Source organism: Drosophila melanogaster, chromosome 3L (genome assembly GCF_000001215.4).
Source record: "Drosophila melanogaster chromosome 3L".
Taxonomy (NCBI): Eukaryota; Metazoa; Arthropoda; class Insecta; order Diptera; family Drosophilidae; genus Drosophila; species Drosophila melanogaster.
Window position 1 is genome coordinate 22,708,936 of NT_037436.4, and position 12,233 is coordinate 22,721,168.

A 12,233-nucleotide genomic window follows, 5' to 3' on the forward strand; every position below is an offset into this window, starting at 1 on the left:
GCATGCGACAGCCGCCCCACCCTGGATTGCTGATCCTGGGCCAGCGCTAAACAGCTGTTGCACGTTTTTTCCTATTTCTACAATTTATATTCACAGAAAATACAGAGAATTTGTCCTCAGCGCCCATACACCGATATATGTGCATATCTTTAATTGCCAACTCGGCCACTAGCTGCGAGAAAAATGAGACCTGGCAAGCTAAGCGCGGCTTTCTGGGCCAGCTGGTGTCCCATGTCCGGTGTCCGTCGCTAGTTGTACTTAATCACTGCCCAGTCCAGCTGACATCTGGTGGTGCCCAGTCCTGGGAAAACGAGTGTACATGCAAGGATATACGTATACGGTTAGGTGTTGAGCTTAAAATGTGCTTGATTATTTTATATTCCCGTTTCAGCCTTCGCGTTCCTTAAGAGAGGTTATAACCGCAGCAGAGAGGTTGGTCCAGGCCTTCAAAAATGAAATTGATTTTGCGTTCTTACCGGCTACCACTTTATTATCCAAATACCTGGAAAGTCTGAAGTAATGTGATTTACATACTGGCGGTCATCATCGAAGTATATTTCATGTATCTAATCACCTCCTTAAAGAACAATGGCTTGTGTTGCACCATTCTGAAATGTACACAAAGTGTAGAGCAGCAGCGATGATCGTCAAACGAAAAGCTTCCACAACCACGCGACATGAAACCCAGTATGTGAGGCAGGACCCGATGACCGCGATGTCGAGCTGCCTGAAATACGGTTCATTTTAATTTGCGTTGATTAATTGCATTGTCAAGGGTGAAACCTTCTACCAACACGTCTGAAACAACAGGAGGCCTGCTGAAACCGCATGCCAAGTGTTAAGTGTCGGAGCCACGCTTTTAATACAATTTGCGGGCAGATTGGCGGAAAGTCGAGCGGAAAAGTCATGTATTGAGTGGTGCACGGTGCGGAAGCGGGACCGTAGGAGGTATAATAAGCCGCGCTCTCGATGAATATAAAAGTAGGTACCCCACCGAGATTCGGCATCCGCCCAGCCGCCCATTCGCCCACGACACCAAATTGCTTTTAATCAGCGCGCATTGAAATTCTGATCGCACATCTACAATAATGTCGAACATTAGGCGGTTGGTTTTTTTGTGACCACTCTTCGCGTTTTTCTGTATTGAGCTATTGTATCTCACTATCTTGTGGTGCGGACATTCGGTTTAATGGTCGTTGGTGCTCCAAATTCTGAAATTAAATAGAACGTAAAAACAGCACACCGAGGATGATCCCTCAATTTGCATAAAGAGCCAAAGATGGTATGTTATAAACAGGTGTCGAACAGGATATAAAATTAAAGTGGTCTTATTTTGTTTCTATTTGTTTTGCCTTTCCTGGGTCCATTTTCCGTTTTTGGGTATTTTAAAATATTCATTGGAGACATTAGCAACTACAGTGCTTGTGACTCGTTGTTCTACAATATATGCACCTTTTCTCTTCTTAAGAAAATAATTTTCGAAAAGTCATTTTTATTACCGTTACTCAAAATGTGAAAGGGTGTACTAGATACGATGAAAAGTATGTAATAGTTTGAATCAAATGAAATCAAATGAACAGTTTGTTGGTAGGAATTTCATAAGCATTAACAAAAACGCTCAAATTTGTATGGGAAAGTTTTTAAAAAACAATCTGCAGTCCTCAGAAAAATGTTTTTACCTTTAATCCTGATTAATCACCCTCTGTTTGTGAGTTTATTGGATTCAATTTGTGGCTAAAACTCAACAAACATTTGCATTTAGAATTTTACTTGGTGAAATCTTAAAAATCAGTAAGCCATTTGTAAGGGCATCCATACTTCGAAATAATGTTGCCCCTTTTTTTGTTTTGCTCCAGTCGAAGTAAAGTATTGCGTATAAGTAACTCAATATAGGCCATTGCCATGCGAAGCACGCAAAATCATGAGTTTGCGTTCTAGAAAATAGGTAGAATTTTAATTGCTGTTTTTGAGTCTCTCATATGGGTGGTCCTGCTTTGGATTATTTCTTTAAGATTTCAAATAATTCATTCCATTAATCTTGTTGATTCAATTATGCGATTTACGTATTAAACTATAAGGATGCAATAAATATTTCAGGCTGCTGAGCTATTCAATCTTTTTAGCAAGCAAAAGCGAGACATATTGAGTGCAGCGGATTAATATGCACATAATCCACTTAATCTGCGATTACTGAGCAGATGTCGCCACCTTTGAAGTGCCGAATATCAGAAACAGAAACTCGAAAATCGCTTTCGATGAGTAATTCGAATATGCGATCCATAATATACTGTGTAGTTACTTAGTTACAGACAATATTGCGCCACTCAATATATTGTGTATTCCTTTCTGAAACTATTATAAATGAAAAATATAATTTTAATAGCAATTTAATTTCGTTTACATACCGATTTATTGCGTCTGATAGAGTTAACACACACTTCTTTGAGTGTAAGCCGATTATCATCTTTAAATACTCAAATACCAATAATTATTCTTAAGATGTCATATTATTTCATTTTGAAAGCCAAAATACCAGGTATTCTAGCGAATTAAAAAAACATTTTCGACCTTCTGTGCCGCAGTGCGTATGATTAATGGTGCCATCGGAGCCATCGCTTCTTCCCGTGAATTGGAGCGGGGGAATGTGCAGTAATTGACATTTAATATGCAGCTTCTGGCGCCTCTTCCAAGCTTTCGTTGACGTCATTGATGCGGTGAGTCACTGCCGGTATCCTTTTCCTTCAGATTGATTATGCACCGCATGCCTTAGCTGTCTACTTCAATTTTCTAGGCGGCGCTCTTATATCTGGGCGATAAGGCGCACACGCACCCATAAACCTCAATTCCACCCGCCTCTGGAGTCTTCGAATGACCATAAAACTAAATTGCCAATTGCGTTTTTATGGCCCACATGTGTCCCACGGCGGCGTGGATCATTTATCCGACCCAGGTCCGATCCCTTGGCCCAGTGCCACCCCCGAAGAGATCCACAGACCGTCCGACACTTGGATGGTGCGGACTCCGCGTCATCATCCAGCGTTCGGAGTTGTCAGGCGGATGGTTCGCACGTTCCCGCGAAGATCCCCGCTGCATACTAAGCAGGGATCAGTCGCGTCTATGGGTATATCCGATTTTTTTTGAGCCTCTCATTATGCTCGATGTGCTGGCCTTGTTGCCTGGCTCGTCGCGTATATAAATCTAACGCGCTGCCCCGATCAGACATCACTTCTTTGGTGGAAACTTCAGTGACAAGTTTAGCTCCTGCTGTGATCAGTGCGCCATTTCGTATCCCACAATCGAGACCCTCGCCCCCGCTATAAGGATTTAAATCACTAGTTCTGCCCCCTCCAAAACTAAGTTCAGTCCGACATGAAGTTCTGTGCTGCCGTGGCTCTGCTACTGATCGCCGGCATTGTGGCCAGCGGCGATGCCCTGCCCGCCAGGAAAAGTGAGTTCGCCGCCCAGAGGATTACACATTCCGCTAGCACAATCACCATCTAATCACTTCACCTACCACCCTCCATCCCTTCGCCACCATACTGAACACCGGCAATACCTCGTTCCAGGAATGGTCTACCTCCAGCAGCCCGCAGCAGCAGAGTGGTACGGATCCGCACCCCATCAGCGCTTCATGTATATGCAGTATGTCCAGCCCGGCCGCACCCACGCCCGTTCCACCCAGGCAGCCAGTGCCCTCGTGGCCGGAGAGACCGTAGCCACCGGAACCTACCTGAAGGGTACGTACTCCTCCCGTCCGCTTCCCAATCCCCGCCAGCACTAACCACGCCCTTCCTAACCAAAGATTGCAATCACGCAGAGTCTGATACTAGCGCCGAGGGAGTCCCAGCTGACGATGTCCTCGCAGCCGCCGGAGCCCACGGCGCAACCTCCGTGGCCGAGGCTTATCCCGACCAAGCGCCAGTTGTACAGGTGGCCACCAATTCCGACGTAGCACCCCAAGCCGAGTCAGAGGCTGAACCCGAGCCCGAGGCCGCAGACGACGCCGCTAAGGTTCCACGAGACTTCAACTTCGCCGCCGAGGAAGCCTCCGTCGGCTCTGCTGCTGAGGAGGAATCAGTTCCCCTGCCCGTTGCCGAGGCCGAGCTTCCAGCCCCCGCTCCCATTGCTCCAGTGGCCGCCGTGGTGCCAGCGAACCGCTACCTGCCCGCCAAGAAGAAGGTGATCGTCGAGCTGGATCAGGAGGAGGAGGAGCCCCAGGCCGCCGCCATTGAAGACGAGGAGGAAGTAGAGAACGCTGTGGCCGACGACGTTGAGGAGGACGAGGAGGAGCTGTCCGTGCCCGTAAAACCCATTAACCCTGTGCGCGTGCCCAACGCCCGTCGTCCCGCAGACAAGAAGCCTGTGAAGGCTGCTTCTCCTGCCGGCAAGCCCTCCAAGAAGCCCGCCGCCCCTCTGCCCGCTGGCACCTTTTTCCCAATCGATTTCGGAGGCACCAACGGCGGCGCCATTGCCATTGCCAACTCTTTCAGCACCGGCGAGGGCGGATCTGCTACCAGCCACGCCATCGCATACGGCTCTCCGGAGTCCGCCGTCCGCCGAGCCCGCCCCAATCCCAGCAAGTTCCGCCACTAATCCTTGAACCACACCTTGATGGCGCCAGCAACTGCGAGGGCACCCGAATCAAATCAGTCTAAAACGATTCTCCTGTAATTATTAGCAAATTTGTCAATCTTTGAGCGCAATAAAATAAAGTTTTATGTTTTTAAATTTCGGAAGAATATCATAGAATATCATGGATTGACTGACTAGTCATCACATCTAATTGAAACAGCTTATAGTAAATTGTAAGTTATAAGTGAACTATCTCCTTTGCAGCGATAACGCCACCTAGCGGTGGTTTCATTCATTAATTACCAATTCATGGTAATATACAATCTTAATTTTCTAGCACCGTGTAAAGTTATAGACTGATTTTGACAGTCCTTAACATACAAGAATATATAATTAGCCCATTGAAAGAATATTATCAATTTCAATCAACTTATTCGAATGATCTGCTGCAAGTTGAGGAAAAGGAATAAATATTTAGTTTTTGGCAAAGGTAAACGCTTTTTTTTAAATGTTACTTTGTAAAATTTTTTTGTTTATCTAATATTAATGTTTTATAATATCCGCGATGTTTTTTTCTTGGCAAAAAGGCATTTTATAAACACTTCTGTTACAAGCGGTATATAAAATTCTTTTGTTTCTAAAACTTTGTATGGGCGAAAAGAGAGCGCTTCAATAAGTCATAATTTTCAAATAGATGGAGTAGTTGAAAGCGTACGCCTATAACATCTAAGAATGCTGTCATATGTGGACAAAACCCAGTGAAAATCAGGTCACAATTACCAAAATTACTTTTAAACGGTTTTATATGCTCTAAATAGTTGTATTTATATATTCATAACTTTTTCAATCCAGTTAAATGCCGACGTTATAACGTTCAAGTTAAATTTAAAATGATATTTTCTATACTCCTCAACACAGGAATGTTTGCTATGCAGTTAGTTTATTTATGTCACACTCTTTGCTTAAGTTGATGATAAACGGAAAAAATTAAAAGCTGCCCAGCCGAAATGCAAATTGTAATTTCAAAACATAGGTGCACATATAGTCTGCAATGGATAAAAACAAAGTAAAACAATCGAACTTAGAAAAAAGTGCACAGACTTAATGCACATGGTTACATTCTTAATCTGAATGGTGTATTTATGTATATTTAAAAGACACTACGCGTATTGTACAGCTGGCTCTACCGCTTCAATTTTGTTTTAGATTCTTCTGTTTCTGCTATTTGTGTATACAAGAACGATATGAGGCATGTGAAGTGGTTGCTCCTCTGTAACAAGACTACGTGGCTATCGGCTTGGAGTCCTTGAAAACTTTCTGCATAATCGCGACAGCTAATATATAAAAACGTTATTACTAGACTGCTCTCTGATGACGCTGCTGCTGCTTCTCATGCCAGCGCTGCTTTGCGGGTCACCATGGGTGTTTCGCTGATATCAGTAACCGTACTTGTCTTGCCACGAGGTCATCACATCATTGGCCAGGTTGCTCAGACGGCCGGCCACTTTGTGTACACCCTGGCGTACGCTTTCTTTTACGCTTTCCACATCCAGGTCCGGTGCACTGAAGTTGACCGAAGATGCTGTAACATAATAATAAATAAATCCCACTGAAGGGGTCTAGTCTAGAGCGCCTTCTTTCACTCACCCCTATTGCCCCCAGTGCCACCAGGGGAGCCGTCCCCAAAATAGTCCGACGAAGATATGGCTCGCGATCCCTGGAAGCGGTTCAAGCTTGCGCTTACATCGGCCGAAGACTGTTCGCTGGCGAAGTACTGGTCGGAGCCGAAACCCTTGGAGTTGCCGAACTTTTGCTGGGCGATCACGGGATCTGTGCTCGTTCCTCCTTTGGTGTGGGTTTGCGATGAACCACTATTCTTCTTAACGGGCGCCGACGTTTTGGGTTTGTCATAGTCATTGCTGCGAGAAAACATGGACGTGATATTGCTGTGGCTACCCCCAATAGGCTCAATTGTCTCGTAGCCCAGCGCATCAAGTTCAAACTTATCAAGCTTGCTTGTTCCGCCAACTGAGCTCTCCCGCTTTTCGCTAGATCCTCCTCCTCCTCCACCGCTGCTACTATTTCCGTATAGGGAAAAGTCAGTGAAAAAATTCTCGCTTTCCAATAAGGAGAGTTTTGCTTTAGGGGCGGCCGACTGCTGAATAGTCTCCATATCGCCGAGAGCGGAGTGGGCCATGTCGGAGCCTCGCAGGTTGAAGCCCATGCCCAGCCGCTCCATCTGTTTAGCCTTAGCAGGGTCCATGGTCTTAAGCTTGGCCTCCTCGCGGGTCTTCTGCATGGAGAGTTCTTGGTATGCCAATCGCATGCTGGCCACCGTCTCTAGTTCGTCCTCGGCCGTCTGTGGCTTGACCACAGGTGCTGCTGCAGCTGATGTCTTCATCTCGTTAGCCGCGTTGGCACGGGCCTCGATGTCTGCGAAGTTAGTCTTAACTTTCGTGGCTCCAAGACCGCCCACTTTGCGAGCACCCAGCTGAAAGATAGGAAAGTCGATTAGCCAGTGCTTCACACTGCTGGCGTTGACACCTACTCCACCCTTCTTCGGCTGCACCTTTCGCGCGCCTATGGACGACGGCACTGCTGCCGGCACCACGGAATTAAGCAGATTCACGCTGGGGGCGCCACCTTGTTGCGTTTCAACGCTGATGACCGGAGCAACGGTGGGTGGGTTTGGATCCTGCTGAAACAATATAAGTGTGAGGGATCAGTGAACGTCTACAAACGAAAAATCGAAAGATGGTGCGGGTCCCCTGCGTGTAAGTGGCGCCATACCTTACTGACATTGTTGTTCTGGACATTGAAGTCCACCTCATTGTCACACTGGGCAAAGAAGTCCTCCTCCCTAGCGGCTTCGTTGCCCTCGCTCTTGTCCGTCTGTTCCAAATGCAGCTGGTGGGTGCAAAGTATACAACATGGAGGAGGAACAGAGTCATGGGAAGGAAAGGAGCAGGCGGAGCAGTGAAGCAAAGCAATCGTCAGTTAGTTGGTTTTAGTGTAAGAGAAAAGTACATGCGCATGAACAAAACGTTTGATTTGAACTCACCTTTGTGCCGTGCGTCTTCATGGCCTGCTGGGCCTGGGCACACAGCTTGTCCCTATAAAGCTGGGCCGCCCGCGAGTTGTACTTGACCTGGGCGTCGGTGGTGCTGCAGTTGTGGGCGCGGAAGAATTGCGCGGCGTTCGCGTTGCCGCCCAGTTGCATCTGGCGGAGCTGGAGCCAGGTCCAGTTGGTGTCCAGGTTGGTGCTGCGCACGAAGGTCAGATGCACGCCCAAGTTGCGGTGCACGGCAGAACAGTCGATGCAAATGAAGATGCCATAGGTAACGGAGGACCAGGTGGGAGCCTTGGCAGCGCAGTCGAAGCAGGACTGCGAATGAGGAAAGGAGAGCAGGGAGCCCCATTAGTCAGAACCCCAAGGGCGAACTGGCGAAAGTAGGCCACTCACTTTGTTAGCTGGCTGGGCGCGCAGGCGACTGAAGACCGACTCGATCTCCTGCTTGGAGGGTCCTGCTGCTGGACTGGCCATGTCGGATGGTTCGAACTGAAATATCTCAACTGAAACACGAGTAATGGTCGACGTTGGTAGACGGCCTTCGAGGCGCTTTCTGGCGCTCTCCGCGACTTCGATTTCCGCTGGCCGAGGGAAGCCCTAGATACCAAACACAAACCTTGCCAAATTGCTCGACTTTTCAGAACGTACGTGGACGTGTTTTCCTTTCGTCGTACTCGACGGAACGAACCACTGCGTGCTGTTAGTTCGCTCAGTGCTGTTATGCGCACTAGTGCTGGACAGCGCACAGGTTCTCGGAGATGCCACGTTTTACCTTGGATTAAATAGCTACATTTCATTAGGGGAATTCGATTATAATCGGCGAATGTTATCCGATTAATTTTCGCATTTTACAGAAACGTTTTTACAACTAAATTAAGAAATAAAAATAAAAAATTAATAGTTGGTTGCTTACAATTCTGTCTGTTTGTTAATAACGAACAGAAAAAGTGAAGACAAAAAATTTGTATTTGCTAGTTCGCAAGGACTAATATTATTGTTTCTTAAATCTTAATACAACAAAAATTGCACAGGTAACTCATTCAGGTGACCATTCTTATTTGGGTAAGAATGCCGTTTAAAATGATTTTTAAAAAATCCGACAACGTATATCAACTAGCTTCAATGGTTTAGCAATTTTGAGAGCAAGCTATCGAGTGTCTTCAGTTATCGAATATATTAACACCAATTAATAAATACAATTAATTCAAACGTATGGCAAACGTATGAGGACGCTAAGTGCAGAAACAGTAATTTTGTATTGGTATCAACTCTGACTCCGGCCTCACAAGTGAAAAAAAGCATTGTCGCAAGGTGTGTATTTCAACCGGCGTCGGCCTGTTGCGTCTCTGAAGAAAAGTCACCAGTTGCCTAAACGAAATATGATTCCTCATGTATAGCCCATGAGCCACAAGGGCAGCACGCACATAGCCCACAGACGGGATATCGGAGACACCACGAAAGCACATGTGCAGGATGGAGAAGTACTTAGCTCGGAAACCAATGAACACGATGGATTTCCACAGGAAGCTTATATTAAGACCGAGCCCTTATGCGAAGATCTGTCGGAAGTCCTGGACGAGCTGGGGGAAATACTGGACGAGGAGCTGGCCGATATGTTGGATATGAGGCAGAGCAACATTATATATAGGGACCAGGGCGAGATTATGGATAAGGAGGAGGCCGAGGTGGATGAGGAAGAAGCGGGCACGCCACCGGCGCCCTCCATCTCACTTACCGACGACGCCTCTTTATTCACCAGGAGATCAAGACCATATGCTGACGATTCTCCCCTAAGCTTTAGTGGATCTTTATACGAGCCGGGAGGCTCAAGTGGGGAAGACCAGAAAGAACCAGTTCGTGGCAATAATTTACATGAAATTGCCTTAGTGCGGTTCCGAAACTGTCCAGAACAGAGCTTAAAACGCTGCAGTATCGACGCTTTCGTCGAACGAAAGTTCCCCTCGGAGAATAAGATAAATCGAAGAAGCACCCGCAGCACATCCAATGAAAAGAGTGCCACACAAAGACGATCGGTTAGTCGCAGTCACATCCCAAGGTGCAGAGGCAGAAGAAGGAGCCAGTCCAGGAGCCCAACAGAGCCAAAGCAAAGATCGAGTCCGCCCACCCACAAAAGGCGATCAAGTCCATCTAGAGAACACATTAGGTCTCGGAAGCGATGCTACTCTAGGGACCGAAGAGAGCGGCGTAGCAGACTACCATCTAGGCGCAAACTTATCTCGAGGTCCCGGAGCCCAGATCACAGAAGTCGTTCGCGATATCGTTCTCTAGGCAAAGGGTCAAGACATGCGTCGCCCTGTGCTGGGAACCGTCACAGATCCCTCAGATCTCCAAGCGTTGAACGGAGGCTTGGGTCGCGGAATTCGCCAGTACGCCGTTCTCGGTATCGGTCAAGGAGCAACTCTAGGCTTATCAAACATGGGGTAGCACATCGCATAGAAAGTAGGGCTTACAGGGGGGATCGTTCGAGGAGCAGGTGCCGGTCAGCAAGAAAACCCCTCCGAAAGTGTTCTAGAAGCAAATCCAAATCTGTAAGAATCACACAGCAGGAGCTTTCAAGACGCGCATCCAAGGCGCGATCAAAGAGTAAACACAGGCCACTAAAGACCGTGGCTTGCCGACGTTCCAGAAGCCGATCCAACAGCCCCCATACTCGCCTTCGCAGAGTTTCAAAGAGTAGCTCCCAGCCCGCACACACCCAACAGCGGAATACCACCTCGCCACCTTTGGCCGCAATATCGCCACGCCCCATTTCTCCGATAGTTACACTTCACGATAATCGAACTAGTCATCCAAAGGAGATGATCCAGTACCTGCTTCCTACCCCAACTGTTCCTCAAATTTTCTACAGGCAGACGAACTACACCCATACGGAGTACAGTGCGCATGCCGGCAACGTTACCGGATTCTTCGGGCAGCCTTTTCCGGTGCTGGAGCCGTACGACGTGCGCCACCGCTTGTCCACCACGCGTTCACTCTATTACGTAGGGCCCAACGATCTGCGGCACCATATCCAGGGAATATACTCGCACCAACCCGCCTTTAATGCCTACACCGAGTGGCCCACGGGGTTAACTGAGGATAACCATCCTAGTGGTTACTACTGAAAGGCTCCCTATGGTTAAGAATAAACATCATTACTTGCAATACATTTACATCATAGTTGGGTGTTCATACTAAAGTCGGTCCAACGGCTCCTTCTTGTTTTCTCTCCTACCAAAATTCAAAACGAAGCGGTCGACTTGTAAGAACAGTGGATGAGCACGCTCTTGATCTTCCTGACAAGCTAATAGTACCTCAGCACTGTGCTGTGCACTGTTTGAAATATTTAAATAAAACATATTGCTGAATTTCATATTGAACGTGCGCCCAATGAATGTACCAAGTTTAGCGTGGTGCTATTTTTTGTAGTTAAGATAAAAACAAAAAAGAATGCTATAGTCGAGTTCCTCTGTCGAGGATTCGCTCAGCTAGTGTGAATTTTCAATAATCATTTTTCTGGGATATCGATAGATACTGGGGAATAAAATGAGAAAAAATTTGAAAATTGTTCCAAAGTGACGACGGCCTGACCGGTTTAGGTCGTGAGAGTGGGCGCGGCAAAAAGTTATTTGGCAAATCGATAGAAATTTACAAGACTTTTAAAATTATGAACAAATTTTCAAAAATGTAGACGAGGCCGTTGGGAGTTAGAGCGTGGCAACATGGGTCAACAAACTTGCGCTGCGTCTTTCTAGAATCTGTATGCTGAATTTCAACCATCCAGCTTTAATATGTAGTTCCTGAGATCTCGACGGGCAGACGAACGTGGCCAGATCGACTCGGCTATTGATCCAGATCAAGAATAAATATACTTTATATGTTCGGAAACGCTTCCTTCTGCCTGTTACATACTATTCAACGAATCCAGTATACCCTATTACCAAAGACACTAGAATAACAAGATGCGTAACGGCCATACATTGGTTTGGCACTATGCAGCCACTTTTTTGGTGACGGCCAAAATTGCTCTCTTTCTGCTCGCTCACGCTGAGAACATAAGAAATCTAAAAATAGAATTTGCTTGCTTGTGTGAGTAAAAACAAGAGACGAGAACGCGTATATGTGTGCGTGTTGTGCTAGAAGACGATTTTCGGGCCGAAATCAATTCTGATCAAAGAAATGAATTTACATTGTACATATTAGGGTAGTTTTTTGCCAATTTCGTAGCAATATGATGAAATAAAATAATTTTTAAAAATTCGCGCCCTTCTTATTATAATTTTAAAGCTGTTTAAATTTGTTTGTTAAAATCATACGTGCATACGAGCATACGTGTGCACACATAAAGTTGTCTGCTATCACTGTATGCGTAGAAAAGAGCGGTTCGCTGTAGCGCTCTTCGCTCTCTCGCTCTCTAACAAAAATTCGAGAGAGCCTGGAGCCACCTCTAGAGCCACGGCCAAAAAATTGTGTGCCAAAAAATCGTATGGCGTTACGCATCTTGTTATTCTAGTGTCTTTGCTATTACTCTACGAGTAAAGGGGATAACAAACCTTTAGTTCGTAACGATGGACATACAGCCAGCAATGAA

The 12,233-nt window shown here is 46.4% G+C and overlaps 3 protein-coding genes and 1 long non-coding RNA gene across 13 annotated transcripts, besides 2 other annotated features; 2 read left to right on the plus strand and 2 right to left on the minus strand.

Moving 5' to 3' along the window:
• lncRNA:CR46227 (long non-coding RNA:CR46227) lies at positions 1-983 on the minus strand. Its single transcript, NR_133310.1, has 3 exons — positions 784-983; positions 575-727; positions 1-511 (listed from the first exon to the last, which is right to left on the minus strand). It is a non-coding gene; the product is annotated as a long non-coding RNA:CR46227 (long non-coding RNA).
• A 2,236-nt stretch (positions 984-3,219) lies between these two features.
• Positions 3,220-4,725, plus strand: CG11370 (uncharacterized protein). 2 transcript variants are annotated; one of them, NM_141151.3, is made up of 3 exons: positions 3,220-3,448; positions 3,567-3,737; positions 3,803-4,725. In NM_141151.3, exons 1-3 carry the CDS (start codon positions 3,370-3,372, stop codon positions 4,591-4,593), a joined length of 1,041 nt encoding a protein of 346 aa, NP_649408.1. In that variant the 5' UTR covers positions 3,220-3,369; the 3' UTR covers positions 4,594-4,725. The 2 variants fall into 2 exon arrangements, with proteins under 2 accessions (NP_649408.1, NP_001262215.1); NM_001275286.1 differs by having other exon boundaries at positions 3,818-4,725.
• Positions 4,726-5,377: 652 nt separating this feature from the next.
• ArfGAP3 (ADP-ribosylation factor GTPase activating protein 3) lies at positions 5,378-8,642 on the minus strand. Of its 7 annotated transcripts, none has more exons than NM_141152.1 (7): positions 8,556-8,642; positions 8,036-8,428; positions 7,634-7,957; positions 7,363-7,479; positions 7,121-7,267; positions 6,220-7,063; positions 5,378-6,154 (listed from the first exon to the last, which is right to left on the minus strand). In NM_141152.1, exons 2-7 carry the CDS (start codon positions 8,114-8,116, stop codon positions 6,009-6,011), a joined length of 1,659 nt encoding a protein of 552 aa, NP_649409.1. In that variant the 5' UTR covers positions 8,117-8,428; positions 8,556-8,642; the 3' UTR covers positions 5,378-6,008. The 7 variants fall into 7 exon arrangements, with proteins under 7 accessions (NP_649409.1, NP_001097663.1, NP_001097664.2 ...); NM_001104193.2 differs by having other exon boundaries at positions 5,473-6,154; positions 8,036-8,414; NM_001104194.2 differs by lacking the exon at positions 8,556-8,642 and having other exon boundaries at positions 5,473-6,154; positions 7,121-7,270; positions 8,036-8,131; positions 8,259-8,341.
• Positions 8,643-8,792: 150 nt separating this feature from the next.
• CG32452 (uncharacterized protein) lies at positions 8,793-11,008 on the plus strand. Of its 3 annotated transcripts, none has more exons than NM_001300219.1 (2): positions 8,793-8,953; positions 9,040-11,008. In NM_001300219.1, exon 2 carries the CDS (start codon positions 9,043-9,045, stop codon positions 10,765-10,767), a length of 1,725 nt encoding a protein of 574 aa, NP_001287148.1. In that variant the 5' UTR covers positions 8,793-8,953; positions 9,040-9,042; the 3' UTR covers positions 10,768-11,008. The 3 variants fall into 3 exon arrangements, with proteins under 3 accessions (NP_001287148.1, NP_730737.1, NP_730736.1); NM_168957.3 differs by having other exon boundaries at positions 9,040-10,810; NM_168956.3 differs by having other exon boundaries at positions 8,793-10,810.
• Positions 11,009-11,083: 75 nt separating this feature from the next.
• Positions 11,084-11,572: a mobile genetic element.
• An 11-nt stretch (positions 11,573-11,583) lies between these two features.
• Positions 11,584-12,163: a mobile genetic element.
• Positions 12,164-12,233: the final 70 nt, after the last annotated feature.